This window comes from Nelusetta ayraudi, unplaced genomic scaffold (assembly GCF_046127955.1).
Source record: "Nelusetta ayraudi isolate G7.1 ecotype Tasmania unplaced genomic scaffold, CSIRO-AGI_Nayr_v1 ptg000096l, whole genome shotgun sequence".
NCBI classification, from domain to species: domain Eukaryota; kingdom Metazoa; phylum Chordata; class Actinopteri; order Tetraodontiformes; family Monacanthidae; genus Nelusetta; species Nelusetta ayraudi.
The window spans coordinates 455,737-483,002 of NW_027466146.1; the positions used below are offsets into that span (position 1 = coordinate 455,737).

General features: G+C 46.9%; 3 protein-coding genes across 8 annotated transcripts in view; 1 reads left to right on the plus strand and 2 right to left on the minus strand.

Moving 5' to 3' along the window:
- Positions 1–27,266, minus strand: part of zhx3a (zinc fingers and homeoboxes 3a) — a 54,931-nt gene that overhangs the window by 21,932 nt on the left and 5,733 nt on the right. For 3 of the 5 annotated variants that reach the window (XM_076047845.1, XM_076047847.1, XM_076047844.1), the window contains exons 2-4: positions 26,962–27,051; positions 26,668–26,779; positions 26,048–26,119 (exon numbers count right to left, since the gene is read on the minus strand). The gene's annotated coding sequence lies outside the window, so the exon portion shown is untranslated. Of the gene's footprint in view, positions 1–26,047; positions 26,125–26,667; positions 26,780–26,961; positions 27,052–27,266 lie in introns of all 5 variants that reach the window. The other 2 variants (XM_076047846.1, XM_076047849.1) reach the window with 2 other exon arrangements.
- mafbb (v-maf avian musculoaponeurotic fibrosarcoma oncogene homolog Bb) lies at positions 19,566–21,896 on the minus strand. Its single transcript, XM_076047860.1, has one exon. It carries the CDS (start codon positions 21,218–21,220, stop codon positions 20,201–20,203), a length of 1,020 nt encoding a protein of 339 aa, XP_075903975.1. The 5' UTR covers positions 21,221–21,896; the 3' UTR covers positions 19,566–20,200.
- LOC142902625 (DEP domain-containing mTOR-interacting protein) lies at positions 24,226–27,162 on the plus strand. Of its 2 annotated transcripts, none has more exons than XM_076047859.1 (9): positions 24,226–24,368; positions 24,622–24,800; positions 24,910–25,033; positions 25,302–25,480; positions 25,584–25,796; positions 26,017–26,158; positions 26,258–26,328; positions 26,689–26,793; positions 26,917–27,162. In XM_076047859.1, exons 1-8 carry the CDS (start codon positions 24,286–24,288, stop codon positions 26,757–26,759), a joined length of 1,062 nt encoding a protein of 353 aa, XP_075903974.1. In that variant the 5' UTR covers positions 24,226–24,285; the 3' UTR covers positions 26,760–26,793; positions 26,917–27,162. The 2 variants fall into 2 exon arrangements, with proteins under 2 accessions (XP_075903974.1, XP_075903973.1); XM_076047858.1 differs by having other exon boundaries at positions 26,017–26,154.

Consider the following 27,266-nt stretch of genomic DNA (forward strand, 5'->3'; position numbering starts at 1 on the left):
CCTGGAAAAATGGAGGAAGCCGAAGCAGTGAAGGATGGATTCTTCTCGCTTCGTGGGGGATCAGTGACGGGTTACAGACAGACGACTGCACATGTCTTTGAAAATTAAACCCTTAAAATGAGAATCTAGTGAATATCAAACATTGGCGTCACTCTACGTTCTTGTGCTGTCAACACCTAATGGCCCTGATTGGCGGGGTTAAGGCGGCAATAACGTGGCATTGCGTGTGTTGCCAGAGCGCAAAGCCAACGCCTCCTTCATCATGTAGATCGATGCAGCCCAAAGGAATTCACCTATAAGTGAATAAAGTGCCGGTGATATACAAGGGAAGGGTATTTGATTTTAATTTACTGGCAGCAATCAAGGGAGCAGCAGGGGAGCCACGGCCACAGCAGAGTGTCGTTACCGGGCTCAGCGCGCAGCTAAACAAAGCGGCACATCATATGTGACAATCAAAGATTCCATCCTTAATTACATTTGTATTTGATTTCCAAACGCTGCCAGACACATTGTCTCTGTTTGAATTCATTTCACTCAGCCCCCGCCGGGCGTGAGCAGTAGCACGGTTTGGCCACTAGAGGGAGGCCGAGTATCAGCTAAAACATGCTGTATTTCTATCCAGGGTTGGAATTCTTTCCAACAATAACCTGCATCTCTGCTCTGCTCAGCGAACTCCCAAGAAAGAGGAAACTCCTTCTTTCATCCCCCGTTTTTTCTTGTACCACTTTTTAGCTGGCCAAACACACAATTCTGGGAATTGTCATTTTGACAATTAGGAATGAGGACGCTAAAACCACGAGTTTTAGTGGTGAGCTGTAAACAGAGGGCTAAATACACTGTTTTCTTAAGATCTTTAAAGTTGATTTTGTGTACCAGGCAGCTCCACCAGAGTCTAGAATGAAAAATCTAGATGTGGGATGAGAAGAAAATGTGATGTTTTGTAAAACGGTTTGGATTTTGAGTATTTGGAAGGGACTCACTGACTTGCTTAAAATCTTTAAAAGAAAGAATACTACACATTCAATATTCGTCAACCCTTCAATTCTTAATTTATGTGTCTGAAGATCATCTAACCAAGAGGTTCCTGAACATTTTGATGCCATTCATGCAATTGCATCAACACCTTAAAGGAAGGCCTCGCTCACATTTGTGTTTTTGCATTATTCAACACGAACATGGTGGCTGCGCTCCTGCAAAGCCCCTCGCAGGCCCCAGGGGGCCAAATAGACACAGATAGACGCCACTCGTCACGCTATTGATTATTGGTTTTGTATCCATCACCGAGCGCCTTTACCCAGGTTTCCTCAGTACTGCGGCGGCGTCCACTGGCCACAGCAGCAACACACTTGTTATGGCATCATAACCGCCGACATTAAACAGTCTCAACACGGACGCAGAGTTGAAACGCATCAGAGTTTTGGCCGGGAGGCCGGGCGATAACAAAAGATGCACGGCGGGCTCCGGACACCGACTGACAGAGGCAAACGGCTCTCCCGCTGCCCGACATAAACCTTTTAATTACTGGAAACATGGTTGATGTGTTCAAAGCTTGATTACTCGGCCTTCATTAGTCAGATTGTGAGCTATAGTGGCTCCCAGAGGTGCAATTTGGCAACTCTAAATACTACCAGCCCCTGTGTTTAGCAATCACATTTACCCTACAGTACACCCGAACAGGTGTGCCAAGCACGCACACAAACACACGGACACACACTCAGCTCAAATACGCACACGCGGCTCATCAACACTTTCCAGTATCAGCTCAAACAAGCAGCTCCTGATGGAGGAATTTCGCTCATTCCGAGCACAAACACAAAAAGAACACGGCCAAAAAGAAAAACACTGATAAAAATGTGCTTATTGCAGCCCGTCCTGCCACCACCACCCCCACCACCGCCACCGCCTCCACCACCGCCGGCTGTTTGCTGTGCCACCTCGACTTTTGTTTTTCCATCGGGGTAGGCGGAGGTTGTCACCGCGCAGAGGTAGGGAGTGTTCTGCCTCAGGGCCGCGGCGCCGCTGATAGCCAGTGTTGTTGGGCCGGATGGGAAAAACAAGGTGGAAACGCCTGGATGATGCTGCTGCTGCTGCTGCTGCTGCTGCTGCTGCTGCGGCTGCTGCTGCTGCTGCTGCTGCGGCTGCTGAGACTCGTCCGCTGTGAGTCAGACGCAGTGACACGCGCCGATGTTCAGTTTGCACAACAGTGGTGTCACTTCCCTCACACTCATGCAGGCCGAAGGTATTGTTGAGCCGGGGGGTGGGTGGGAGGGGGTCGCCCTCTTTGTGCTGAAAAACTTGCGTGTTGAGCTTTGACACGCTTGTCCGGCCAGAAGTCTGGCTATTTTTAGACGACTACAGCTGCTGCTCAGCAGCCAGCAGTCGTTGGCTGGAGATTTATGGAAGGAGCCCCAAGAGGAGCAGCTGTAGTTTCTTTGCCGCACGGTGTTATAAAAAAAAGGGGGTGGGGGGGTGGGGAGCAAAGTGGAGCCCTTAAAAGACTCTTCTTCTTCTTCTTCTTCTTCTTCTTCTTCTTCTTCTTCTTCTTCTTCTTTTGCTCACTTGCTTGGCTCAGTTATCGAGCTGGTTGGAATGCTTCATGTCGTCAAAACGTTGAAAAGCCACAAGTCTGCGCCGTCCGGTGCTGCAGCAGTGACTCAGGCTGCGGTCACTTGGCCACCTGGACTCCAGCACAAGTTCAACACTTGTGGTGAGCTGCTCCCCCACACCGCCATGTGTCCCTGCACATTAGCTCAGCATACTGTCTTAAAAAAAAAAAACACTTAGTTTGTTCCTCATGACTCTTTGTTTGCTCAGGGGAAAAAAAAGAGTCTCCAAGGACTTCGTGTTTTGTGCAAAGGGAGAGAGAAAAAAAAGAAGGCACGCAGAATATTCCTGTTGATTCCCGTCAGCCGCGCTGTTCCCCCCCTTGATACTGTATCTACAGTCCAGCTCGCCACAGTCTGACCGCACAGGCCATGTGATTGGGCTTGCGTAGATGAGCAGGAAGCCGCCACGCCGCAGATAGACGTATGGAAAACGAGAGAGAAGAAAAGAAGAAGAAGCGGCCGGGGCCGACGCAACACATAGGTCTTTATGGCCACAGGGCTGCGGCTAAGCTCGACTCGGCTCGGCTTGGCTCGGCTCGGCTCAGTTCAGCCGATCAGCTCATTGTTGCCGCCGCCATTCACCTCATCAAGCACCTCTGATTCTCTGCCAGCCGTGCACTGCACCACGACGTTGTCGCCACGCGAGCGCTGCACATTAACTCCGGTGTCTATTTCAGCAGCTCTCTATCCATTTATTGACGCATGTCCTGCATTGATCCGGCCATTGATTGGCCAAGCAATCCATTACCCATCTGTCTGTTTCACTGGGCTTTTAAATGATTCGTCACATTGAGCCATTAAGGGGAGCAGCAGTGAAGTTCAAAGGTTGGAGATACGTTCATGGCAGGAGGAGGGAGGGAGGGAGGCGGTGTGTGTGTGTGTGTGTACGTGTGTGTGTGTGTGTGTGTACGTGTGTTTGGGAATGGGGGCTGGGAGAGTAACGGTATGCTACATAGCGGAATGACACAGTGACACACACAAACCTCAGCAACACGATACAAGATTAATTTAGACTAGAATCAGCAGCCTGGAACACAGAAGGTAGTGAAATCTAAAAACATCAAAAATAGCAAACAAATGACAGTTTAAGTGAACGCCAGCTAATCGCCGATCTTTGTTTCGCAATGAATTCCAGCAGAGTTGCCTGACATGACTAATTCCTCCCAATCTCCAGATAGCAGTGTATTTAGCCCTCTGTTTACAGCCTACTTCAAAAAAATGTGCTGGGTTTGTGGCAAGTTCTTTTTTTTCCGATAGAAAAATATCAAGCCCAATATCTCTTATGAAAAGAACAGAAACAAGGGATCAATCAAGACCGTTAGGTTCATTTCGGATCAGATTTGTGTATTTTAAATCAAACAAGTTTCTTGGGAAATTATTTATCAAATAGGAGGAATATTCATGGTAATTGTAACCAGAAAGTTAGTCTAGCAATTGCCAAATTTAATTGTTTGGATGTCAGCTCGATTCTGAAACCCCCGAACTCTCTTCAATTTGAATAAAATGCTGCACGTCAGCCTTATTAGCCTCCAGGCACCTATGAGAAAACAACGATCTTGGCTCTAAATACCCTTTAAAGATCATTTGTCAAGCTTTTTGACACCTCCTGAGGTGGAAATTTGAGAAGAAACATCATGGAAAAACTCATGGCTGAAATCTTGGCTGACCAAAAAGCAAACTAATTGGCTGGTGCTTTGCGCAGAATGGGAGCAAAAAACGTAAATCACCTCATCTCTCCATGGGATATTGCCAGGAAGAGGATTTTCCAAAGGGCCAAATTGTTTCAAAAGGCTGTGACTCACAGTTTTTAGATCCAGTACGACTAAATGCAAGATCATCAGTCAACGGAAAACAGAAAAAGGAGAAACAGCAATGCCGCTCTCCCGTTCTTTAATCAGAGAAAACAATGCTTGTTTGTGCTCATTTCAATTTCAGGCAGAAAGTCTCTTCACGCAGCCCAAGACAAAAAGAAAAGAAAAAAAAGAAAAGAAAAAAAAGAAAAGAAAAAAAAGAAAAGAAAAAAAAGCCAGTAGCCAAAATGCAGCCGTGGGGGAAGAGTTCCCAGATTGAGATGCAAGATGGATTCATATAAATTCATGAATTCAGTCTGAAAAGTCAAACGGAGGCAGTATGATAATCTTGCAGTAATTGCATTTTTTTCTCTCTCCAACTGTTTTTCGCCAGAGCCGCCTGGATCCTGGGACGTGGCGCCGCCGTCTGGAGCCGCGTCGGCGGCCCAAGCGGTGGGTGCACTCTGACCTCGTAGCCGAGGCCGCTTACCCCGCCGCAAGGGGTCAAGTGGTGGTTACACCAAATACACGGGGCTGCTGGGTAATGGGATAGCCATCATTAGCACTCGGATGGTCAATTATATGTTTAATTAAGCGAAGCGGACATGAGGTAATTGAAGTATCGACTGCTCTCTGAGGTCGTAGTCGCTCCAGCGGCCACTTCCAGGTACGAGACGGACACGTTGCGCTCACTGTAAATTGCCCATGTCACATGCACAAAGTGCTGCTCACTCATTGGTTCAATCGGTGGGCCGTCGGCTGATTATTCTACACGCTGCTCTTTGCCAGAAAGCAGTGCCGTAGACCACAGGTGTCAAACTCTGGCCCGCAGGCCAATTTTGGCCTGCTAGGCAATATTTAATGCATACTAGAGTCGGCCTGCCGCTATTATACAGCACATGTATTGCTAATACTACAAATCCCAGGCGCCCGGGTTTGGGAAAGGCATTCAAGGCCCGCGAGGCAGCACTCACAACTGTCTGCCACAACACCACGTTGGTCGCTACTGTTTTGTTCCGCTAGCCGCAACCTTCAAACTTCTGCTGTCACCAACACAGGGAAAGACACGTAACTACAACTGCTTCCTGTGATTGGGAAAGATAGCGATCACACCAGTGGTCAACCGCTGCAGAGTTCACTCTAAAGCAGCTGTTTTTCACTTTGTTTTTCTTGCGTTTGTCTTACAAACCTCACCAGCGGGTTGTACGCAGTCGTGGTGCAAATGTGACCCGACTTTCTCAATAAATGCCTCTTGAAGCACTATCCCTTTTTAAAAAAAAAAAAAAAGGAAAAAAAAAGAAGAAGATGATGGAGAAGAAGAAGAAAAAGGAGCATCCCTAGGACCATTCTTCAGGCCATCAAGCCCCCTTTTGCCACACTTGTCAGTCTGCTGGATTCATGTCAGCAGCCATCTGAAAAGTGCTGACACCGCTGCCCCGCTGTCCGGCAGCGCGCTCCCTCTGTGTGAACTTGGATTTAGCTCAAGGGTATAGCCGCCCTGCTAATGTGATGTAGCTCCACGCAGGAAACAAATTGGCCTGACGTCTCATACGCCGCCTTGTCTTGATTGCGTGATGGCTTCTGCCGCTAATGTGCCGCGATGGGTGGACCTGCACGGGGGAGGAGGGGTCGGGGGTGCTGGTGGGGGTTGGGGTGGGTGAGGGGCGGGGCTGCGTGTTTGACTGTGCGAGCGCGCGTGTGTATGTTTGAGAGAGAGAAAGGGAGGAGGGGGTGTCGCGCAGGGCTGGGGGAAGGGCCCCAGTCTGCAAGATCAGCACAAGTGGAATTGCATTGATTCAGTTAACTGCAGAGTTGGAGTGTGATGTGGAATTGTGTTTATCAAGGGTAGAGTTTACACCGCAGGCTCCGGTTTGATCTGATTTTCTGACAGTCATAATCAGTCCCAGCTCATTTATCTCAGCTACAAAGTATTAGATCTCACACACACACACACACACACACACACACACACACACATTGATGGAGTTTCAACTGCACACTATGTGTGCGTTTTTTTCTAACAAATTCATGTCTTGATTAAAAACAACTGCGATACACAATGGCCGCATTTCATTATTTGGGGAAAATGTTTTCTTTAATAATAAGTATGCTTTGTTAAAAAGCTGAAACTATGCTAAAATGCCTGCACAGATCAGAAGTGACTACACTGGCAAACGCACACCACACACACACACACACACACACACACACATGCCACAATTTGTCTGACTATTGCCTCCTGGATGTAAACAAACTGACGGCGTCTTCCTGCGAATCAGCAGCGACTCTGCTGCAGACTCCCAGTAAATACTGACTTGTGTTTTTCATAATCGCAGCAAAGTCGCTGCCACCCCCAAAAGAGCCCCACCGTCTGCTGCATGCTAACACACTGCTAGATGAATCTCAAACAATGGGATTATCATAGAAAGCCATTTGCAAAGAAGCGTCGCGGCGAAATCCATCTGGATGAATGACGAGATCTGAAGACGCTCCATCATCCTGCAGCAAAAATTTTAACACTTAAATTTTTGGGAAAAAAAATGACCCATCGGCTGAGAACGAATCTCTCTTTTCTCTCTGGATTTTTCTTTTTCTTTACGTCATAGTTGCATTACATTTGAAGAGGAAACGTTTTTAGACACGCGCTCCTTTCCCTCCTCCACCTCCCCTCCGTTCTCTCTCCGCTCCTCGTACTCTGTCGAGCTGCGGGGAATTTGTCTCCGAGGGTTTATCACGACTGCCACGTACCCTCCCACCCCCACACCAGTTTGGCATTTTGCTGATCCCGACGCTTTTTCATATTTTAGTATTCTTATCATCCGCTGGCAGCGAGATGATCCATTTCACTTATTTCTCAGACGTGTGACTGTAGAGCCTAAGTCAATATCTGCTGAATGAATTCTGCGAGCGGCGCGCCGGCCGCCGGAGCCGGAGCCGTGGCTTGTTAGCGGCTCCAGTATCCGGCGATACTGGCGGGAGTGGGACACTTTTTTTTATTATTTTATTTTTTATCCAGAGTCAGCAAGGGTAAAGTGTCAAGCGTTTCTTAGGCAAGCGGCTCCGTAGGACTCCATTCAGAGCTTTAATCTTAATTGAGAGCATCACACATTGATATTCCATAGGCCTGTGTGCCCTTCGCCTCTCAGCTACTTTCATTTAGAGGACGGCCGTGCTGCACTTGAGCACGGGGAATGCTTTGTCAGACAGCCAGGAGGCCAAAGGCAAGGTCAGCCTCCCTTTGTAGCCGCGGCTCTCTATGAAGTGGAGGCGCCGCCGTTTAGCAAACACGTGGTTCCTTCTGAAGTAAAACTGAGCAGCTGCATCACATAATGAGCTTATATTGGCTCCGGGAATATTGAGGGCAAAGTTAGTTTTTTTTAATCTCTCTGACTTGTGGGGTCTAAATAAGAAACATATTTCACACCACAGCTGGAGGTGAAACTGGCTCTGCTGCAGCGTGAATCCATAGAAAAATTGAATTTAGCCTGCGACGCTGCTTTGTGGCTGATGTAAGTCTGAAATCTTGCTCGTCCTTCTTTAAAACATCCCCTCTAGAGCGCTATTGGTTGGTGTTAGCATCAATGCCCCAAAGCAGGAAGTGGCTGCACTCGCAAACCCACGAAGAAGACCAACAGGAAGTGACTACGAGCTCACACCTGAAGGCCCCATGCTAATGAGGTTAGCATGGATGCGACAATGTTTTCATTCTGACAGGAACTGTGCGAAACATTCAGTCAAGTGAAATGGAGAGCAGCGAATGTTTTGTCTTCTACCGACTGCCTCAGGACACACTTTTGTTAAATAGCATGTTGTACACCAACCGCCTTCACTGGCAGTGAAAAATCAAGCTGGTCCGCTTTGAATGTCACAGACAAGTTCATACAACAACCTTTTGTGAAGCGTCCCCTTTTCCCCTTTTCCAAATGTTCCTGATGTTTCCTACGAGCCGTTTTCCAGACAAAGATATAAATTCAATTAAGTGGATTTGGGAAAACATTCATTGTGGCAAGTCAGGTTCGCATTTTAATCAGGAGAGAGGGAAAAATACTGAATACTTATCTTTGTTTTATCAAGGGCATATTCAATATCAACAAATAACAAACCCCCCCAAAAAATTCTGAATTTTGCAAGGGCAGAAAAATTTGGAAAATACATGACAAACAGCTGCTCTGGAGAGACAACAGATTAAGTGCTAATTTCAATGTTTTTTTTAGGATTGGAGAATTTTTCTATTGTCTGCAAACAAAATGTCAAATTAATCACTTCAAATCCATCAAATTGGCCGGCCCTGCCAAAGAGATTACTAAATTATGGCCCAGATTATTTGAAGTAATTGTCTGACTCTGCAAAACAGCGCACACACAGGCCCCGCTGGGCAGGACGGAGGGGTGGGGGTCCTAATTTAGTGTGTCTCTGCTCACAATGGCAGCATCCCTTAATCCCCCAACAAAGGGGAGCGCTGGGACCTGCAGATGCGGCGGCGATAAGGTCCCCCGCGGCGTCAGGTGAGGCTGGGAGAGGAGAGGAGAGGTGAGGTGAGGAGGGCGGCAGGGTGGGAAGACTCGTCACGCCGCCTTTCCAGCAGAAGTGGCCAAAACAGACGGAGGTAAAGACTTGGCGACGCGCCCCTTCGCCCGCACGTAAACACACATAAACGCTTCACAGACGAGTGCGCCGCCCCTATCCGTGGGACTGAGGACCGAGCCGGCCTGCCTTTCTCAGGCTCCTGCCTGAGCCCAGTGCTGACACAGATATACTGTGGGGAGATGGCGGCGCAGATAGGGCAGGTTGAAAAAAAAAAAAAAAAAAAAAAGAAGCCCTGAGGATAAGCCGCTACAGAGAAGGGGAAAAAAAATACACAAACATTAAGGCTGTGGAAAAAAAAAACGCAAAACACGCAGCAACACATGCCACACTTTCCTCGTTAATCTCCGAGACCCTGCGTGACACACGGAGGCCGAAGCTCCCCAGGAGATAACAAGTCCGGGGTCTCGCCGGCACAAGTGTTTCTTCTTCTGATGAAACACAGTGTTGGGCTTAAAGGATTAGTCCCCCAAAAGAGCTGTTTTGCCAGCACACACTATGACTAACAGGTTCCTGCGGAGGGACTGTAGCTCCTGACAGATTTATCAGCCGATCAGTGGATTGATAAAGCTTCGGAGGGAGCTGCTCCGATTTCAAAGTCCGCTCCTGCGGTTGTGTGGGAAAGCCCGGCGCTGCAGCTTTCCACTCCTCCCGCCGATCACCCGCAGCGGCCAGAACACCTCCGCCACCGTGGAGGAATCAGCACAGTCGACCTCACGCGTCCATTCAGGCAGCAAAAGCGGCTGAAGGACGTTGTGAAAGAGTCTCCACAGAGGGAACGCAGCTTATCACGTGATCAATACAGTCTGTGTATGTGTTCTGTTGTAGCAGCGATACTTGACGCTCTCCGACACACAGGACGCTCTCTAAAAGCCGAGATGAGAATGTTTTATTCTAAAAGCTGCAGTTTATTTTGATTGGACGCAAGATTGGTTGGCAAAATGTGGGTATGGATTGGTGCTGATCATCCCAGTCAAAGTAAAACAGCTGTCTGACCAATGAAGGCTGTCTAAAGGTCCCAAAACAAAAGAAAAATCACTTATTAATTACTCCTTATTTTTTATAAGGAGCAAAAAAGTCCTAATTTCTTCTCCATCTTGCTCTATAGTGATCAGAAGTCCAAGGTAAGCTAGTCGGCGTTTGTCGACACAGTTCAAAGCGGTTGCCTAGTAACGATGCCAAGCCAAAGAAAAATGCCATCTCAGTGGCTGAAGACGGGCTCCGAGCCAGAGGAATCCCCAGGAGAAGCGGGAAGTGAGCCGCTAGACTGGCAGGGTTACATAGAGAAGGTACTGGAAGAAAGGTTTGCATGTACTCCCTAACATCCAACAACAATTCCACCATGACGCAAAGGACGGCGGAACAACAAGAATTGGACCCAGGAACACAGCAGCCAACACTCAATGACATCTACAAGAGAACACACAGACGCACACACACTGAAAGTGCCAGAAAAGCACGCATACACCGGAAACAAAACAAGACCATGGTCAACAAATTGCAAAACAACTTGGTCCGACACGAGAGACAGCAAAGTGCTCCTCTTCAGAGACATCACCGAGCCGGATATGTTGACGCATGAGTACACCGAGATCAACTCAAGTTAAATAAACACACTTAACTGAAGTCATCTATGGCAAAGTCGCACCTATCTGCAGAACACAAAGCTTTCCATCTTTGAAACTTTCAAAGATACCAACGTAAATCACAAGACATTGAAAATGACACTGACCCAGAAGACAATTTCTATATGAACGCAGGAGGTCACTGCGAATATAGGAACATTTAAATGGATGGAATTATACATTTTAATAGCAAAACACTGTCTCAAACAAGAGGACGAATCTGATTTGGTTGAGATTGACGGCTATGAAATGTTTTTTTTTTTTTTTTATCAGGTTGAGGGGTGTGAGGAGTTGCACATTGACATTGATAAAGAATTTGAAGCTAAAGTATGAAGTAAAATGCCCATTGTTTTGGATGAAGTCATGGAGTGCGTCACAGTTCAGGTTGAAAGGGAGAATTTAAAGGATATTCCTAAACCAGGACCATGTGCCGATTCAGGGAGAAACTCTTAGAAATGTACAACAATATCACCAATGAGAAAATGTTTTTTACCTGCAGAGATTTCAATATTGACTTGCTCAACCCACAAGATCACAATTATATAACAGGATTCATCGATACAACGTACCCAACCTGTTTGTATCCCTCAATCAAACGAGGAACCAAAATTACAACACCACACTGATTGGCAGTATATTCACCAACACGATGACGCGAGGCTACTCCACTGGTGTCTTGGAGTAAAAAATAAAGATCTGTAAATGTGGCAGAATGTGGAACCTTTAAGGTTAAATTAGTCTGTCTGCAAAATGTGCACGCGACCGATGACAAAATCCACGGCCCCAAAAATAATCTGCGTTAAATCACGTCTGCTGCTTCTATTTCGGGCGACTTTCCAGCGGGTGGCCGTTACAGTTTTTTCGGTGAGGAAAGAGGATGCGCACATGTCCGCACATGAGTCCTGGCTGTTCCTCTCCTTGGGATTTAAATATAGCCCCAGCTCGCCATTACTGCTGTCACTCACAGGCTCATACTGACCTCCTGACCTCGCCTGCACAAAAGAGACTTGACGCTGACACATTCACGGCAAATGTTTTCCACCAGAGCGAGAGAAAAAAAGAGCGAAGGAGAGACAGAAAGACAGAAAGACAGAGAGACAGAAAGACAGAGAGACAGAGAGAGAGGAGAGCAGCGGCGCTCAGTTTGAAGATGTTCCCTCTCAGCGCCTGTTTTTCCCTCTTTTCCCCCAAAAACCGTTTGACTTTTGCCGTGATTGATTGAAGGCAGGCAGATGATAGGCTCGTGCAACGATCGGACGGTTGGACGTTTCTCAACACCTGATGCACGGCCAGGGGTCAGAGGTCAGAGTTTGACGGCCACCTACTTGTGTTATCGTTGAGCTGGGAGACGTTAGTTCTGCAGGCAGCTGCTCGGCCACGTGTGGGCAGTGTGCTCCTTCACACGGCTAACTTTCCCTTCCCTTCCTCTCACACTTGACTGCTCATGTTTAAAAAAAAAAAAAAAATCACTTGCAGTTTTTTTCCCCTCTCACACCACTCTATAGCCGCTTACTGTCTTTTCTCGTAAAAGACTGTAAAGTCATTCAACTGTCATCTGCAGCTCATTAAAATTCTGAGGCACAATAAATTTTATTCTCGCAGCTCATAATGGTCTTCAAAATACCTTTACAGCTGAACATGCATGTAAGAGGGGTGATGGATCTGCCTTTGTCACTTGGAGGTCGCACAGAAGATTTGAACTCGTGTCTTAAACGCTCTGAGCTCTTGAGGCCATTTTTATTACTGTGCTCATCATCACCACAATTGTGTTAAAGAGCAAATAAAATTGAGATGAGACTAAAAGCGGAGAAAACATTGATCTTAACCTGTTTTAATCATTCGTCATTCACACCAGCTGTACTTGAAAGGCAGACAGATAAAATCAGCGCGTGCAAATAGTTTTGGTTGTCTTTTGACAAGAAGCAGGCGAGCTGTTTCCTTCTGTTTACCGATTGTATGCAAATGAGAGGCCAACTGACCACTGAATGGAACTTTCCACAAGATCAAATTACCCCTCAAGAGTTTAAAATGCCAGAAATGTTTCAGGGGTTTTTAATTTATTTTTTTCTGCCCCAAAGTTGCAGAACCATTAATTATGGAATTACTGAAGTACAAAAAAAAAATCTTATATAAACATATATATAATAGATATGTTATGATACATAATGATATATATCTACACAAACACACACACACCATATGAATTTAATGTCTTTCATTTTCTACTGACACTGCAGTTTCTCAATGAAGGCATTTAAAACTACATATGAATTCACATGGAATTATGTAGGAAACAATAAAAGTGTCAAATAAAACACGTCAATCAAACATGTTGTATATTTAAATTCTTTAAATTTGCCACCTCTCATAAAAAGCATATTTAGAGTTATTTAACATGGTTTTCTTTGCTGCATAATTACATATATCTTGCTCATAAATTTAGTATCATACTGCAGTGTAGGAAGTTGGAAAGATACATATATATGTATACGTATATATATAAAAACATGATAACATATCTATCATATCATGAGAAAAAGCCATAAAGCTTAATTGGATCTAAATGACTGCTGGTAACACCTGGCTAAGTGCAGTGGGAACTCTTAACTCCCTGTGATCGCAGTTGTTTTCCTGTAACCTTTCACATAAGATTTTTGGAGAAGTCATAGTTTCTTTTTTTTTTATGCTGCTAAGTCCCAGAACAAAGCACTTCCTGTATCTTGGCCTCGGAGAGCAAACAAGCATGCGGGTGCACTATCGTGTAAAGGCCTGCGTCCCTCCGCAGAGCTGCGGTCCGAGGCTTGCCGGCCGATCCCAAGCTCTTCAAGCCTGAACATCCGACCCCAGACGAGGCGATAACAGACGAACGCAGGAATGAAAGTGCGGGGTGTGCGAACGCCGATGGATGGTGCGGCCGCGCTAAAAGCAGCTGAAAGGGAAGACAGGACGGCTTGAAGTTCGGTTAACTGCTTCTGTGAAAACGTGACGTCGGAGTTATGACACAAGGGAGATGTTAACATGACACATTAGTGGGAGAGTGACACACCCAATTCCAGAGAGGACTGTTAGACATTTACCAGAACGCATGACACCACCAGCGTACTCTCATGTCAGCGACACTCGCAGAAACTCAAGAGGACGGGTGTTAAAATGGTACAAGAGCAGTAACAACAGTTGTTGGGGAGGGGAAAAAAACCCCAATCTGTTTGTGTATTTTCTCACGCATTGTTTGAAGGGATCTAGATTCATTCTACCGCCTGTTATAAGTCACTCATGAGCTCAAAGCTCTCGAGATAAGAGAAAAAAACAAACCTCTCTTCACTTTCCAAACAGACCACCCCCAAAAAAACAGTTTTATTTCCCATTTACGCCAGTCACCCCCGTTTCTTTTCCTGGTTGCCAGATTGTTATATACCAGAGGGGGAACCAGGTTCCCGGGGGACCGGACCCCCTTCGCCCCACCGGCCCCACATCCGCTTCCAGGTCGCGTCAGACTCGGCAGGTTGCACGTTTTGCGGGTGTCCGAGCAGAAGCTGACCTGTAATCAGCCCTCAGCTCTGACAACAGCAACTGAGAGCCACAATTATCTGCACTATAGATAGTTAAGTAGTATACAGGAGGCCAGAGGGAGGGGAAGGGGGGGCGGGCGGGTGTAGGTGGGGGTAGAGGGGTGGGGTGCAGGGGAAAGGGAAGAGGCTGTCACAAGGGGGGAAGAGCCTGACTTAACCTCGGTGGCTCGTGTTTCTACTGGGCACTAATGGACGGCTGTCATCATTATGGACAGAAACAGGAGGGCGCCTGCCAGCTGCATGACCCCCATAAAACAGAGCAGGAAATCCTAGCAGGCTATGAAAGGGAAAGAGAGGGAAGAGAGGAGGACTCTTCTCTCTCTCTCTCTCGTTCTCTGCTCTTCTCTTTAATGATCCTGCCCGCTCTTTATTGCATCTTATTTATGCTGCAAAAGTGCAACGTCACTGGTGAAACGGGAGCGAGAGAGAGAGGGAGAGAGAGAGAGAGAGAGAGAGAGAGAGAGAGAGAGAGGGAGAGAGAGAGAGAGAGAGAGAGAGAGAGGCAGAGAGAGGCAGAGAGAGAGAGAAAGTAGCGTGCATTGCACTGCAGCAGCGCCAAGGCTGCGGTTACTGGATCCAGGGTGTTAAATGATCCCGTCGTTTACCTCGGCGGCGCTCGCGAGCCCATGCGCCTCCGTTGTTAACGGTCTGTTTTATAATGTTTCCGTCACGCTGCAGCGTCCCTGTATAATCATTACAGCGCGCTCCAGCCTTTTGCTCCGCAGCCAAAGTCCAGGAAACCTGTAATGTGACAGGACTTTGTCACACTTCCCTCCAGCCGTGGCCACTTAAACGTGACAAGCACTTTATCAGCAGGCCTTCCTATCAGATCCCCGGGCGTCCACGCACAAACACGCTGGACACGCCGTCCCCAGGAAGCCGGATTCCTTATTGCAGCCAATAAGATAGCAGCTTTATTGTACTAGCGGGGCTACACATTAATCCACTCAGGCAGAGGCTGCAGAGCCCATCATGTGATAACTGTAGTCATTACCAAAAGTGCAATCATAATTACTATGAACTTTGCAGGATGTGGCCGACGGAAAATAAAGCTCCCTGAACCGAGCCAAGCAATCATGGGACAGACAATCTTCTTTTAAATAAAACAAAAGATTAAATCTTTTTTTTTTCTTTCGGAAAAAAAACAGTCGAGCAGCAAAGCGCACATGCACACAGACTGTTTTTTTGCACACGAATGTCTGGGGCTGCATATGTGTGTGTGTGTGTGTGTGTGTCTGTGTCTGTGTGTGCAACGTCCATGGAGATGCCTACGTGCGTGTGTGATCGCTGCATGATTCACAGTGTCACAACCGTGCGCAGAAACGACTGGGCATCCTGACCGGAAACCACAGCCGTCAAAGCTGCGTTTTCCTGCGACACACAAACTAACACTCTCACAAAGAGTCACTTGACTGGACCTTCATGAAGGAAGTGAAAGAGGAAGCCCCTCGTCCATCCTGTCTTCCATCCACAATCTCTGCGCTGGGCTTCACGTGTGGCCACTCTCCTTCAAGACGAAGCAGGGCTGTTGCAAAACCACCAGCGGTGGAACTGGCTGAGGCTGGAAACGACTCGCTTATTGGGGCTCAGACGTCTGTTCGGTTGACATTTAGCCACTGATTTTTTTTTTTTAGCCCCAACGTGAAAGCAGAATTCACAGAGTTTGTTTAAAGGTTCCACGTGATCCAAAAATGACTGGAGAAACCTTACGTGACAGTAATCCGTGCCTCCAGTCTGTCACTGAAGACCACAGAACAACAAGAAATACTCCATCACTTCTTCTCTATGTGTCCTTTTCTATTAAAAACAAACAAACAAAAAAATCTCTTGGTGATGTCACAAAGTGCACCATTCCCTCACTGACACCTCTGCAAGGTTCTCTGGGACCACTGTGTTTTCACCCCCTTTTAAATACACTACCAGTCAAAAGTTTGGACACACCTTTGCATGCATTTTTTTTTTATCCTTACAACTTTCTACACTGCAGAAAGATACTGAAGTCATCAAGTATATGAGCAAGAGGAGTTAAATAACTCTAAATATGCTTTTTATGAAAGGCGGCTATTTTGAAGAATTTAAAGATAAAACGAGTTTGAGTTATTTTACACTTTTATTGTTTCCTCCATAATTCCATGTGTGTTCATACATAGTTTTGATGCCTTCAGTGAGAAACTGCAACGTCAATAGTGATAAGAATGAAAGAAAAACCATTAAATTCATAGGGTGTGTCCAAAGTTTTGACTGCGTAGTGTATGTGGACGGTCCAACAAAAGCATTCATTTCAACAGGAAGCTAAACCCGGCTGTACACAGAGGAGTCAATATGTCGTTTTCTGGACAAATTATCCAACCAAACTGCTCCCCCACACGCCACATTCAACATGGAACAGTCCCGTGTTCAGCTGCAGCAGCCCAGCGCCGTTCAGGAGAGGCTGCTACGACATCACAGATGAGATGTGCGAGGGGTGCTGCTGCTGCCGGCCCCCCGGCCCCCGGCCCTCCCCTCGTGGCTGCAGGCCTCTGGCTGTGTTCACTGGTGACAGTGTTTGCAGCCTGCATTCCTCTGGTCCGTCCTCACACAATGGCAAGTCTCTCGCAGCATTCCATTGTCTGAGACGCACTCAGGCCTCGGCAAAAAAGAAAAAAGAAAAAAAAAAACACCCGGTGCTCAGGTTTTGGCAGCACATTTAACGGGTGCCGACAAACACGTTGCGACTCTTCTGTCGAGGTGCGTCGCACTTACAGCGTCACAGCCCAGCATCTCAATAATCACTGCGTGCGGGAAACAAAGCGTCCCGGCAGAGGAGGAGATTTTCTTTTTAAATACATTTGCGACGCTTCCTCAGTCCGCCTCTCAGTGAAACTCTTGTTTCACTCTGACTTTTATTTTGCATTCTGACTTTTGTTTTTTTGTCGTTGTTGTCTTTTTTTTAAAGATTACGCCAGCGAGTGTATTTCGGGCCGCTCTCTATTCTCTCTCCAGCCATTTTGGCTCTCTCGCTCTTGTTCTGATGCCACAGCCGCGCAGACACCTTTCCCTCCTGCTGACTCAGCCTCAGGCACTGTGGGCTCGGAGTGTCGGCGGTGGGAGGGGGTGTGCAAGGCTCCCACATCAGGCCCACCGGCCTATCACATGCCCGCAAAAAGAGCTGGCTAATCGTTTCTACAATGGCACCCTGCACACTGTCACACAGGACCACAAACCACTCTCCTCAGCTGGCGCTTCTACTGCGTGTAGCGCCCGGCCGTTTGCTTCACGTTGCACATGTGATGCGTTTGCGTGTGCACGCAGCGACATATGACACACAACAAAGGAATGCACTGTTAGATGAAAGCCGCAAGTACACCACTTCATATCAAATATAAACGGTTGTGCAAACGGAAAAAAAAAAAATGCAGTCCGTCACACTTTTCACCCAATTGCTCTTTGATGTGTTTTAAATCTAAAATAGCCGTCTGCTTGGTGGACGCTCGGCGGAATAATGTTCCAACTTCAAATGCGATTTGCAGCTGACAAATATAAGACAATAAACAGGTGATTACACAGGTTATTCCAAAATTAAATTACCACTGTTACCTAGGAATGAAATGTGTCGCTATCCTGTTTGTGAACTAAAGCTAAAGCCCAGCATTTTAGAAGTGGGATGTAAACAGGGGGCTAAATAAGCTAGAGACATTTGTAGATGATAAATCACCTAAAAAAAAAAAAAAAAGCCGTTTTTTTCGGAGTCCATGAATGAAAAAAAGTCTTGAACTTTTTCTTTTTAAACTGTACACCAGCAACTGTGCAATATGTCTACAGAGTGCAATACCCACTCAAAGTTAACTCTCAGAATGCTACCGCTTCCTCCCTGGCCAACATGCACGCAGCGCCCTACGCTGTCTATTTCATTCTTCTCGAACTTTCCGAGTTGATTTCAATGTACCGAAAGGGCTCGTACGTTAAATTTTCACAAAGTTACATTTGCACAATATGACGGAGGAAATGAATAAACATGAGTGTGCACATTGCAGAGGTACACACATAAATGCATTATGCTGTTTGTGCTGTTGAATAGACCCTTATCATAGTGTCTACCTGCATGTGAGCTAATGATTAATTAGACCGCTCTCTATCAGACGGAAGCAAAGAGGAATGCAATTTAATGTCACGAGCCTGCTGATATGTCTAGGACATCTCCTCTCTCGCTCTCTCGCTCTCTCACTCTCTCACTCTCTCTCTCTCTCTGCAGGGGGCAGAGGAGGGGGCCTTGAGGGATGAGCGCCTGTTTTCAGGGGGAAAGTGCTTTTGCACCTGTGGAGTGATTTTAAAGCTCCACTTCCCTCACAGAGGGGCTCGGAAGAGGTGGAGGGGGTCAACACATGAAAAGACAACCTGGTCATCAGTTGTCTTCAGAGCGGCGCCGTTAGCAGAGCCACCTGCCCGGCTGAACTCTGGCAGAGGGCGGATGGTGGGAAAGCCTCCGCTGACAGGGCCACGGAAACCGTCGCTTTCAAGCGCACACACGCTGTCGACCCCAGAGGCACAATCTACTGTGAGGCCACTTATCTCGCATTATCATAATGGTCTTGGGACCGTTACGATCGTCTAAATATTATTGTAGCGCTGAACCCTGGGTGATCTGTGTGCGCGAGTTTTATATGGGAGGATTTTAACCTGTAAGCGCACGGGGAAAAAACATCAAATCATAGACGCAGCGGAAAGAGAGAGAGAGAGAGGGGGAGAAAAAGAGAGAAAAAAAACCCCTCCTGTGAAGCCAGGTGCCGCTGTGGGAGCTCTTTTCCCCCCTTTTCCTCTGTTAATGAACGCAGAGGTGTTTGTCTGAGGAAGAGCGCATATGGGAAGTCTGATTTCCACCACATTTTTATCTGCCGACCGCAGCCTATCAGTCGGCCCCCATGTGCTTTCACATGCCAGGGTCCCACAGGAAGCGGCGCTCCACGAAGGGCAAAGGTCGGGGAAGGAGGGAAGGCCACTCGCCCTTTCATTCACCACCACTCTGGCAAACGCACAGTTACTGTCCCCCTGGCTGTCTAACAACAACAACAGCAACTGTGTGATGTGACACTAGCAGTGTGAACTCAAAAAAAAGGATGTGATGTGTTGCGACGGCAGAATTATATGGTCCCGCGTTAACTGTCTGAAATCCAACGAATGAGTTGAGTTTAGTTTTGCCTATGATTTTTTTTTTAAATGTATTTGTGTTTTGTGTCTCTGTGTAACTCATTGAATTTTATGTGGAGGAGTTTAAGATATGTTGATCCTTATATTTTGACTCTGACCTCTGACCGTCATGCTGCACGGGTTCAATAATTTGAGTCACTGAATGGACAGTAATGAATTTCCAACCGATTCTTGTTGATCATTAAGTTCGTTAGCAGATGAGACCAGTTTTAAAAAGCCACAGGTTTATTGATCCATATTGAAAAACAATAAAACATAGCTGATGAAAAACAATTTGAATAATTATATATTATCATCAGACAAAAGTTGCAAATAAGGAAAACATCTGACCAGCAGAATCAGCCTCGTAAAACAAAACGGTAATTTTCTTCTTCTTCTTTTTTTTTTTTTTTTTTTTTTAGCATCATTGCCTCCATAAAGTTTAACATTACAGTGAAGTATAAACACATCATTTGATTCTGGCTACACAAACTAAGCAAAGCAACAAAAAAAATTATAAAAAAAAAAAAAGAATGGAGGGTGGGGGAATCATCAAATTAAAACTGAGCAGTAACTGAAGGATAAAAGTTGGATAAAAACAACGATAAAAAAAATTGCGATATTCTCTGATTCAAGTATCTCCTTTCAGTTGTCTATAGGCGCATATAAAATAAGATAAGAGAGGAAAAAACATCTCATACATGTCCTGCATGCATGTCTCGTCATCATTTCACAGCCACAACTTGTTGCAGTTATATCTATTACAATTTATTTGGGTGCCACGTCCCTTGTTCATTGAGTGTGCAGTCCTGGGAGGTGGGGTAGGGGGGCAGCTGGCAACAAACAATCCGACGAGGAGCGGCTCACATCAGATACTCTGGCGACGACGGGTTGTCGCTGGTGGAGCCGGTCTCGTGGTAACAGTTCGCGCCGGACAGCTTCTCGCACTTGAGTTTGTACGCGTCCCGCTCGCGGACCAGCCTGCTGAGTTCGTGCTTGAGCTGCTCCACCTGCGTCACCAGGCTCGTCTTCTCGTGCTCCAGGATGTGCTTCTGCTGCACGCGCTTGTAGCGGCACGACTGCGCGTAGCCGCGGTTCTTCAGGGTCCGGCGCTTCTGCTTCAGGCGCATCACCTCGTCCTTGCTGAGGCCCCGCAGGAGCCGGTTCAGCTCCCTGACGGACATGGACACCAGCTGGTCGTCCGAGAAGTGGTTCTCGGCGCCGCTCCGCCTGTCGTGGCGGCTGTGGTGGTGGTGGTGTTGGTGCTGCGGCTGCTGGAGGTGCTGGTGCGCGCCGAGGACCTGCTGGTCCTCCGGCGACTCTGGGGACGCACGACCCATGTCATCTTTCAGATAGGGGTCTTGGCAGTGGCTGCCGGGGATGCCCTGCAGGTCGGGGTGGGCCGGGAGTCCCGGGTACTGCTGCACCGGCTCGTTCAACTGGCCGTAACCGTCGTAGTCGCTCTGAAAGGAGGGCTGGTTGTGGCTCTGGGGCGCGGACGGGTGTCCCTGCTGCGCCGTGGCACCGATCAGGGCCTCCATCGCGTCCTCGGGCGTCAGCCCGAAAACCTGTGGGTACATCTGCTGGGGGTAGCCCCCGTTGTGGGGCACCCAGAAGTGGTCGCTGCCGGGGTTGTTTCTCGGCTCGTTGGGATGGAGGTTCGGCGACGCGGGCAGGGAGTTGCAGGGTGTGCTGCCCGGGGTGGAGGTGACAGAGTCCGGCCTCTGGAGCTGGCCGCACGGCCCCACGAAGGAGCGGTCGATCCCTGGCATGGTCTCCTTCTTGACGCCGAACTTCATCAGGTCGAACTCACTGACGAAGTCCATGTTGCTCTTCTGCAGTCCCAAATGCGAGTGCGCCTCGGCGGTCATATCGGACAGCATTCAAAGAAGAAGAACCCACAGCTAGTTCATGCAGGCTGTGAGAAGCGCGCCGAGTGAAGAAAATCGGGGGTAATCCCAAACTTTGACAGCAACTTGAACGCAAAAAAAATTTAAAATAAACAAACACGAACAGCGTTTGTTTAAAAAAAAAAAAGAAAAAAAAGAGAGAGACTCCTCCCGCCTCGTCAAACTGTGCGGTGTGGTGAGTTTGCAGCGCGCAGCCTGTCCGGCTCCTGCAGTCACACACTGAGGTCCTAACACGCTAGGCGGTTGGTCGCACTGTACCTCTGGCAGGGCTCGAGTCGTGCACCTTCTTCATAAAGCTGCATCGGCGTGATGTCACGCCTTCCTGACGACTCCTACACGCTCCTCTCCAATGAAAACATGCCGAGGAGGGTCATTTGCATAAAACGACGAGCGCCTGTCCACCCCATGAGGAGTTCGTGATGATCATCTGACCAAAAACCTGTAAAATGCGCGGATTATATAACGCAATAACACCTCCTGTACTTAGTATTTAATCCACCTAAACCACCCTCTCGGACAGAGAGAAAGTGTCCAAGGTGAAATGATACTTATCCAACAAGATTATACTTTAAATCGTTTATACGTGAAACATATATTTTATATATATAGAGATATTTAGAGTTCAGGTAAATACTAAATACAAATTAGCAAGAAATATGTCAGTTCTGTCGGTTTCAGCATGACGTACATTGTGATTTTTAAGGTAAATAAAAAAAAAAATTCCGTTTCACTATAATTGGGCGTATTTATGTTTTTAGATCATGATTGTTTTTTTTCTTTACATGTTTTTCATGTGCAATATGTTGAGTGATGCAAACTTGGAAATTTCCAAGTAGGTATTATTAAAAATATATAAGTCCGAAGAAGGCAGCAAAAGAATCCGCTCACTAGTTTGTCGCTTTACTCCTTAGTTTAACCAAAGGAGAATACTGACACCTTGTGGCCATAAAACACATCTGCATTCAAATATTACGCACACTAAGCAGGTTTTGTAGAGAGGGAAAAGAACCAAGGTTCCATTTTTGTTTGAGACATACAGCTTTGGCAAGCCTAGTCAAGAGTAGCCTTAAGATATTTATTCATAATCTTTTTTTTTTGATAAAAAATAAAAAAACACTCATCACATCCGTGGGAGGAGCCGTTTCAGAAAAACTGCAAACAGGCCCTGAACCCAGACTTACAGAGAACTGAACCAAGGGTTTTATCATCGAATTCCAGCAGAGGAGCTGCGTGCAACCTGGCGACAGCTCAGCAACTTCTCTGACCCGGCCAGAACCTCTGGATGTGTTGCCTGATCCAGAGAGATGTCAGCAGCAGCCAGGAGGTGACAAAACTTTGCAGGATACCGACAAGGGTTAAGTAATACTTCTGCACTAAAAGTGACCCTTTGGAGCTCCCCCCAAAGATAGTGAAAGCTTCGCTGACAAGACGGAGGACCGCAGCCAAAACCAATAGCAAACACCATCCGACAACACCGAGGTATTGTTTCAGTCCGTTTTCGCTGCTGGGAATAAAGGAAAAGAGGAGACAGTGTGACTGAGCAAAGGCGGCTCAGGGACACATGCTGGGATTTATGCCAGCAGGGCAGGGTCACACCTCACGTTATAACTTATGTTAACGACAGGATGCTGTGTGCACAGCGCCACGGGACATTTTTCTTTTTCCTTTACCACAAATCACGTGCAGTCAAACAGGGCCCAAAATTAATGGCCAGAATAATCAATATTAATCAACAGGGTCTAAACAAATCTCGGCAACAAGGTTAACCCGCGCTGCATCCCGGAGACGGCGTGGACACCAATTTGCCGTCGATTTCGGGTGCAGACCTGCCAAAACAGTCCACCCGTCATGCAGCTGCCTTACAGTTGGCCGAACAAACAAGGACACGTGCTGGGCCACACGCTGAGTTGCTTTAATGGTGGAAATAAAAGAGAATTTTACATCCCGAAGCAGGTACCGTTTTTATCTTGAAGGTATCTCACACCTTCTGAAAGGGGAAAAATGTCATTTTGAACTGATAAACCCAAAAAATGTACAGTTGTAGTTACTTACTTAGTTACTTTTGGGTCTGGGATATATTTCTGGGTATAATAAAAAAAACAAAAAACAAATGCACACAGGGAATAATCAGAGATTACAACAAACGTGGGGAAAACTCAGGCCGCAACCATGATTTCAGCGTGTCTGTTTTGATTGAACCTTTTCAGTCTGACTTTTCTGTGATTTTGTGATGACTTTTCACGAAATGCTAACACAATAATAAGTATTTTTTGTAAAATAAAAAATTAATTTAAGTTTATGGAGTTCCATTAGCAGTCAAGAAACAGAACCATCATAATTAAGCTCAAGACTATCATTTTGCACAAACCATTAGATTTTTAGATTAGACGGTTGCAGTACCTTCCCTGAAGTGTACACTCCCATTTGTAATCTATTTTGTGTTGAATAAGCGCACGTTACCCCTATTTTAATGAATTTTCATCATAATATCCTTTAATAAATTTTGTTTTGAATTTTATGCAGTTCTCTGCCGCCTTGAATAAACTCAACTCTAAAATACAAAAACATTCCCTCCTGTCTTTCTTGTGTTGGTGTCTGTGGGTATGTGCACTATCTCACTCTCTGCTCGCCACACACTGACCTTTCTGTGTCTGTCAGAGCGTGTTGTACAGGTGAACTGGAAGAAAGTGAATTGCCTATAAGGGATGAATAAAGTAGTCTGTATCAGTCCGGTGAGAGCTCGTAGACAAGGAGCAGGAGGTCAAACGCCTCGAGATCACCCAGCAGACAAGAGAACCGAGCAGGAATATTCAGCACCAGGTCTGGGTTTCTCATGGTCTCTTCCCCTCCGCGGCGTCCGTGCAGATCCGGACACGTCCCGGGCTGCTCTCCCTCTCTGTGTACACAACATCCATCCCACATGTGCAAATGGGGCTCGGTGTGTTTCAGCGGCTGTTGTGTGTAAACACAAAAACCAGGCCCCAAACTTTCAGTTAATTGCCACTCGCCACTCGGCTCCTGGTCCGCAGATAACAAACATGGAGCGAACAAGCAGCGTTCGGAGGAGAACCGTGGCCAGGCAGCACAAAGGAGAGGTGATGATAGCGGGAGAACAGCTCAGGTAGGGCAGGTGTGGCGGAATGTGATCTCGGTACAGTCAAGCCTATTAAAAACTCTACCGGGGTCCAAGTCATAGATTTAGGCATTGTAATTCATCAAGGTTAACTTAAGGCTGCTTCAAATTGACTTTGGTTCAACTGAAGAAGCGAAACGTCGTCAAGTTACCAAAAAAAAAAATCCTGTTGCCATAACTTAACCTTCCAGACTACCAACGCCCTGGACGACCACTCTAATTTGTTTGAACTCAACCCCAGGTTGAGGCTTCACGACGGGAAGCTGATCAAGGACAGGCGCTACCACTTGCGAACATACCCCAACTGCTTCGTGGCGCAGGAGCTGGTCGACTGGATCGTGAGCCACAAGGAGGCTCCGGACCGAGCCACCGCTGTCAGCCTCCTGCAGCACCTCGTGGACCATGACATCATTCACCACGGTAACCAGGGGCCAACAGACAGACAGACAGACACAGTCAAGTATCTACATTGAGAAATGACATTGCTGCTGAAAATTGTTCCAGTCTCATGCTTGCGGCCCACTTGTAGTGTGCGACAAGAGGCCGGTGTTCAAGGACGCCAAGCTGCTGTACCGCTTCCGCAAGGACGACGGCACGTTTCCCTTCAACAAAGAGGTGAAAGTGTTCATGCGAGGACAATGGCTGTATGAACAGTAAGAGCCACATTATGTCATTTTAAAGTTGTCATAGCTGTCAATGCTTTCCAACAATCTGTGTCTGTATGCAGTCAGTGACGTGACAAAAACCTGTTTCTTCTTTTGCCTGTTGCACTTTTCACAAAGTGTGTGCGTGCTAAAACATGCAGCCGCACGCTGATTTTCATCAATGCATGCACCGTCTTAATCCCTCCACAGATTCTGGCAGCTTTGTCCAATTAAAATGTTTAAAATGCAACTTGCAGACACTTACTTTTTGCTCCAGTCTCATTGCAGACAAAAACTCGGTCATGCAGCTGAGAGAGGAGCATGGCGTGGCTTATCACCGCTCCTTCCCCGGGTGCCAGCTCATTGACTGGCTCCTTCAGAATGGGGAGGTGGAGAGCCGGCGCCAGGGGATCGACCTGTGCCGAGCCCTGCAGGAACACGGCATCGTTCAGCACGGTGAGGGATGCCCTCCTTTGCTGTTTGGCCGAACGGCCGCGACCTCTCCACTCTACAGCCGTTTAACTCTTTTGTGCACTCACACTCGCACTCCCGCTACCAGTTGCAAAGAAGCACGACTTCTTCGACAGCGGGCTGCTCTACCAGTTCTGCATCAACTTCCGGCGGCGGCGGCGGCTGTCCGAGCTGCTGAACGAAGGCGAGCAGGACAACAGCGAAGGCGTCTCAGTGTCCACACAGGAGGACAGCCATCCCGACAGCCCGTTTGTGCTGCGCAAGAGCCGACCTCAGCAGGGCAACAGCGCTTTTCACTCGGGTATTTGGAAAAAAATTCCACCCTATTTTTCTGTTTGGTCACCTCGATCAACCCCTTTGCACTCCACATTAAGTGGGTGGTTTTCTAAGCAGGCAGCACTTTTACTTTTACAGGCCTATGAAGAATAAGCAGCAGCGACGGAAGTTTTGACTTGCCCACTGCTCATAACTGATCTGAGATAAGTGATAACACACAAACATCTCACCCAAATGCATTACAGAGGAGCCAAATAAAGACAAGAAACAGGTTACCAGTGGCCGTCAAGGCAGCTTGAATTCTCTTCAGCCTCACTCAGTGGGATTCCCTCCTCTGGTGCAGCTTCCCTCAACTTCAGCAGTGAGATTCAATCCTAAATCAGGCAAGTAAGAGAAGGACACGTGCGTGAACAGATGTTTCATTCAAAGCACTTTTAAAAGCAGCATTTGGCAGCAGTGACTAACGTCATTTCTATCACTTTGCAGTACTTACAAGACATTTTACCTGTGCAGAGCTACTGGCACCAGGGGCTCCTTTCATCAAAAAAGTGTTGACGGTAAATATTTGTAAAGGCGTACTTACTAACTTTACCCTTGCAAAAATATTGAGTTTGTAGCTCGTGACCACCACATTGTAGCACATAATTGCACAGTTATATAATGGCAAAATAAAGCAGCAACTGCAGTATGAGCGGACCTTTTCTAGAATGCCGGAAAAATATTCTTTCATTAAAAATTGTGATTATGATAAACACGATTTTGTGATTGTAAATACAAAGTACATTTTTGCAGAAATTAGCAAACATTTACTTCCAGTGTCGGTGACCATGCTGTGTCTCGCCAGGTCAATTTGAGAAGAAAATGAAATCAGTAACAGGATAAAATTGCAGACGTACTTTGCCTTTGTGCTACGGCAGGTGATTGGAGACGCTGTCGGCTGGGGCTTCGTCGTGCGAGGCCATGCTCCCTGCTACGTTCAAGCCGTTGACCCCGGGAGTCCAGCAGCAGCTGCGGGGGTGAAGGTAAAAAGACACAGTGTGTTAGAGGGCTTAAAATGGAAAGAAACTGAAATAATCTTACAAATAGTTTTAAGATGGAACAGCAAGCTATTTTCTTCTTCTTTCCTCCCTCACAATATTTACCAGGTGCGCCAGTTTGTGTGCCAAGTCAACGGACAGTGTGTTCTCTACCTGGACTATAGAACAGTCTCAAGACTGGTGATGACAGGAACTCGCACTGTTGTACTGGAAGTGATGGAACCACTGGAGTGACTGCAACAACTGAAACGGTTATAAGAAATAAAGATGTTATTTATCGCCATTAAAGCTGATAAGAGCAGAAGAATGTTGGCACACGATGAGAAATTGTCATGAACTTCAACTGTCCATCTATTTATATCTCTCTCATTTTCTCTTGCATCCGGGGTCATGGGTGTTTTTATTCAAGGTCCCAAATTACATCCATTGTCACATCTTTGTTTGTTTTTCTGGCGACT

Coding starts and splice junctions, on each gene's coding strand:
- mafbb (XM_076047860.1), bottom strand. CDS start 21,220: ATGCTGTCCGATATGACCGCCGAGGCGCACTCGCATTTGGGACTGCAG.
- LOC142902625 (XM_076047858.1), top strand. CDS start 24,286: ATGGAGCGAACAAGCAGCGTTCGGAGGAGAACCGTGGCCAGGCAGCAC. Junction 25,034..25,301: donor GGACAATGGCTGTATGAACA/GTAAGAGCCACA, acceptor TTTTTGCTCCAG/TCTCATTGCAGACAAAAACT. Junction 26,329..26,688: donor TCATCAAAAAAGTGTTGACG/GTAAATATTTGT, acceptor GTGCTACGGCAG/GTGATTGGAGACGCTGTCGG.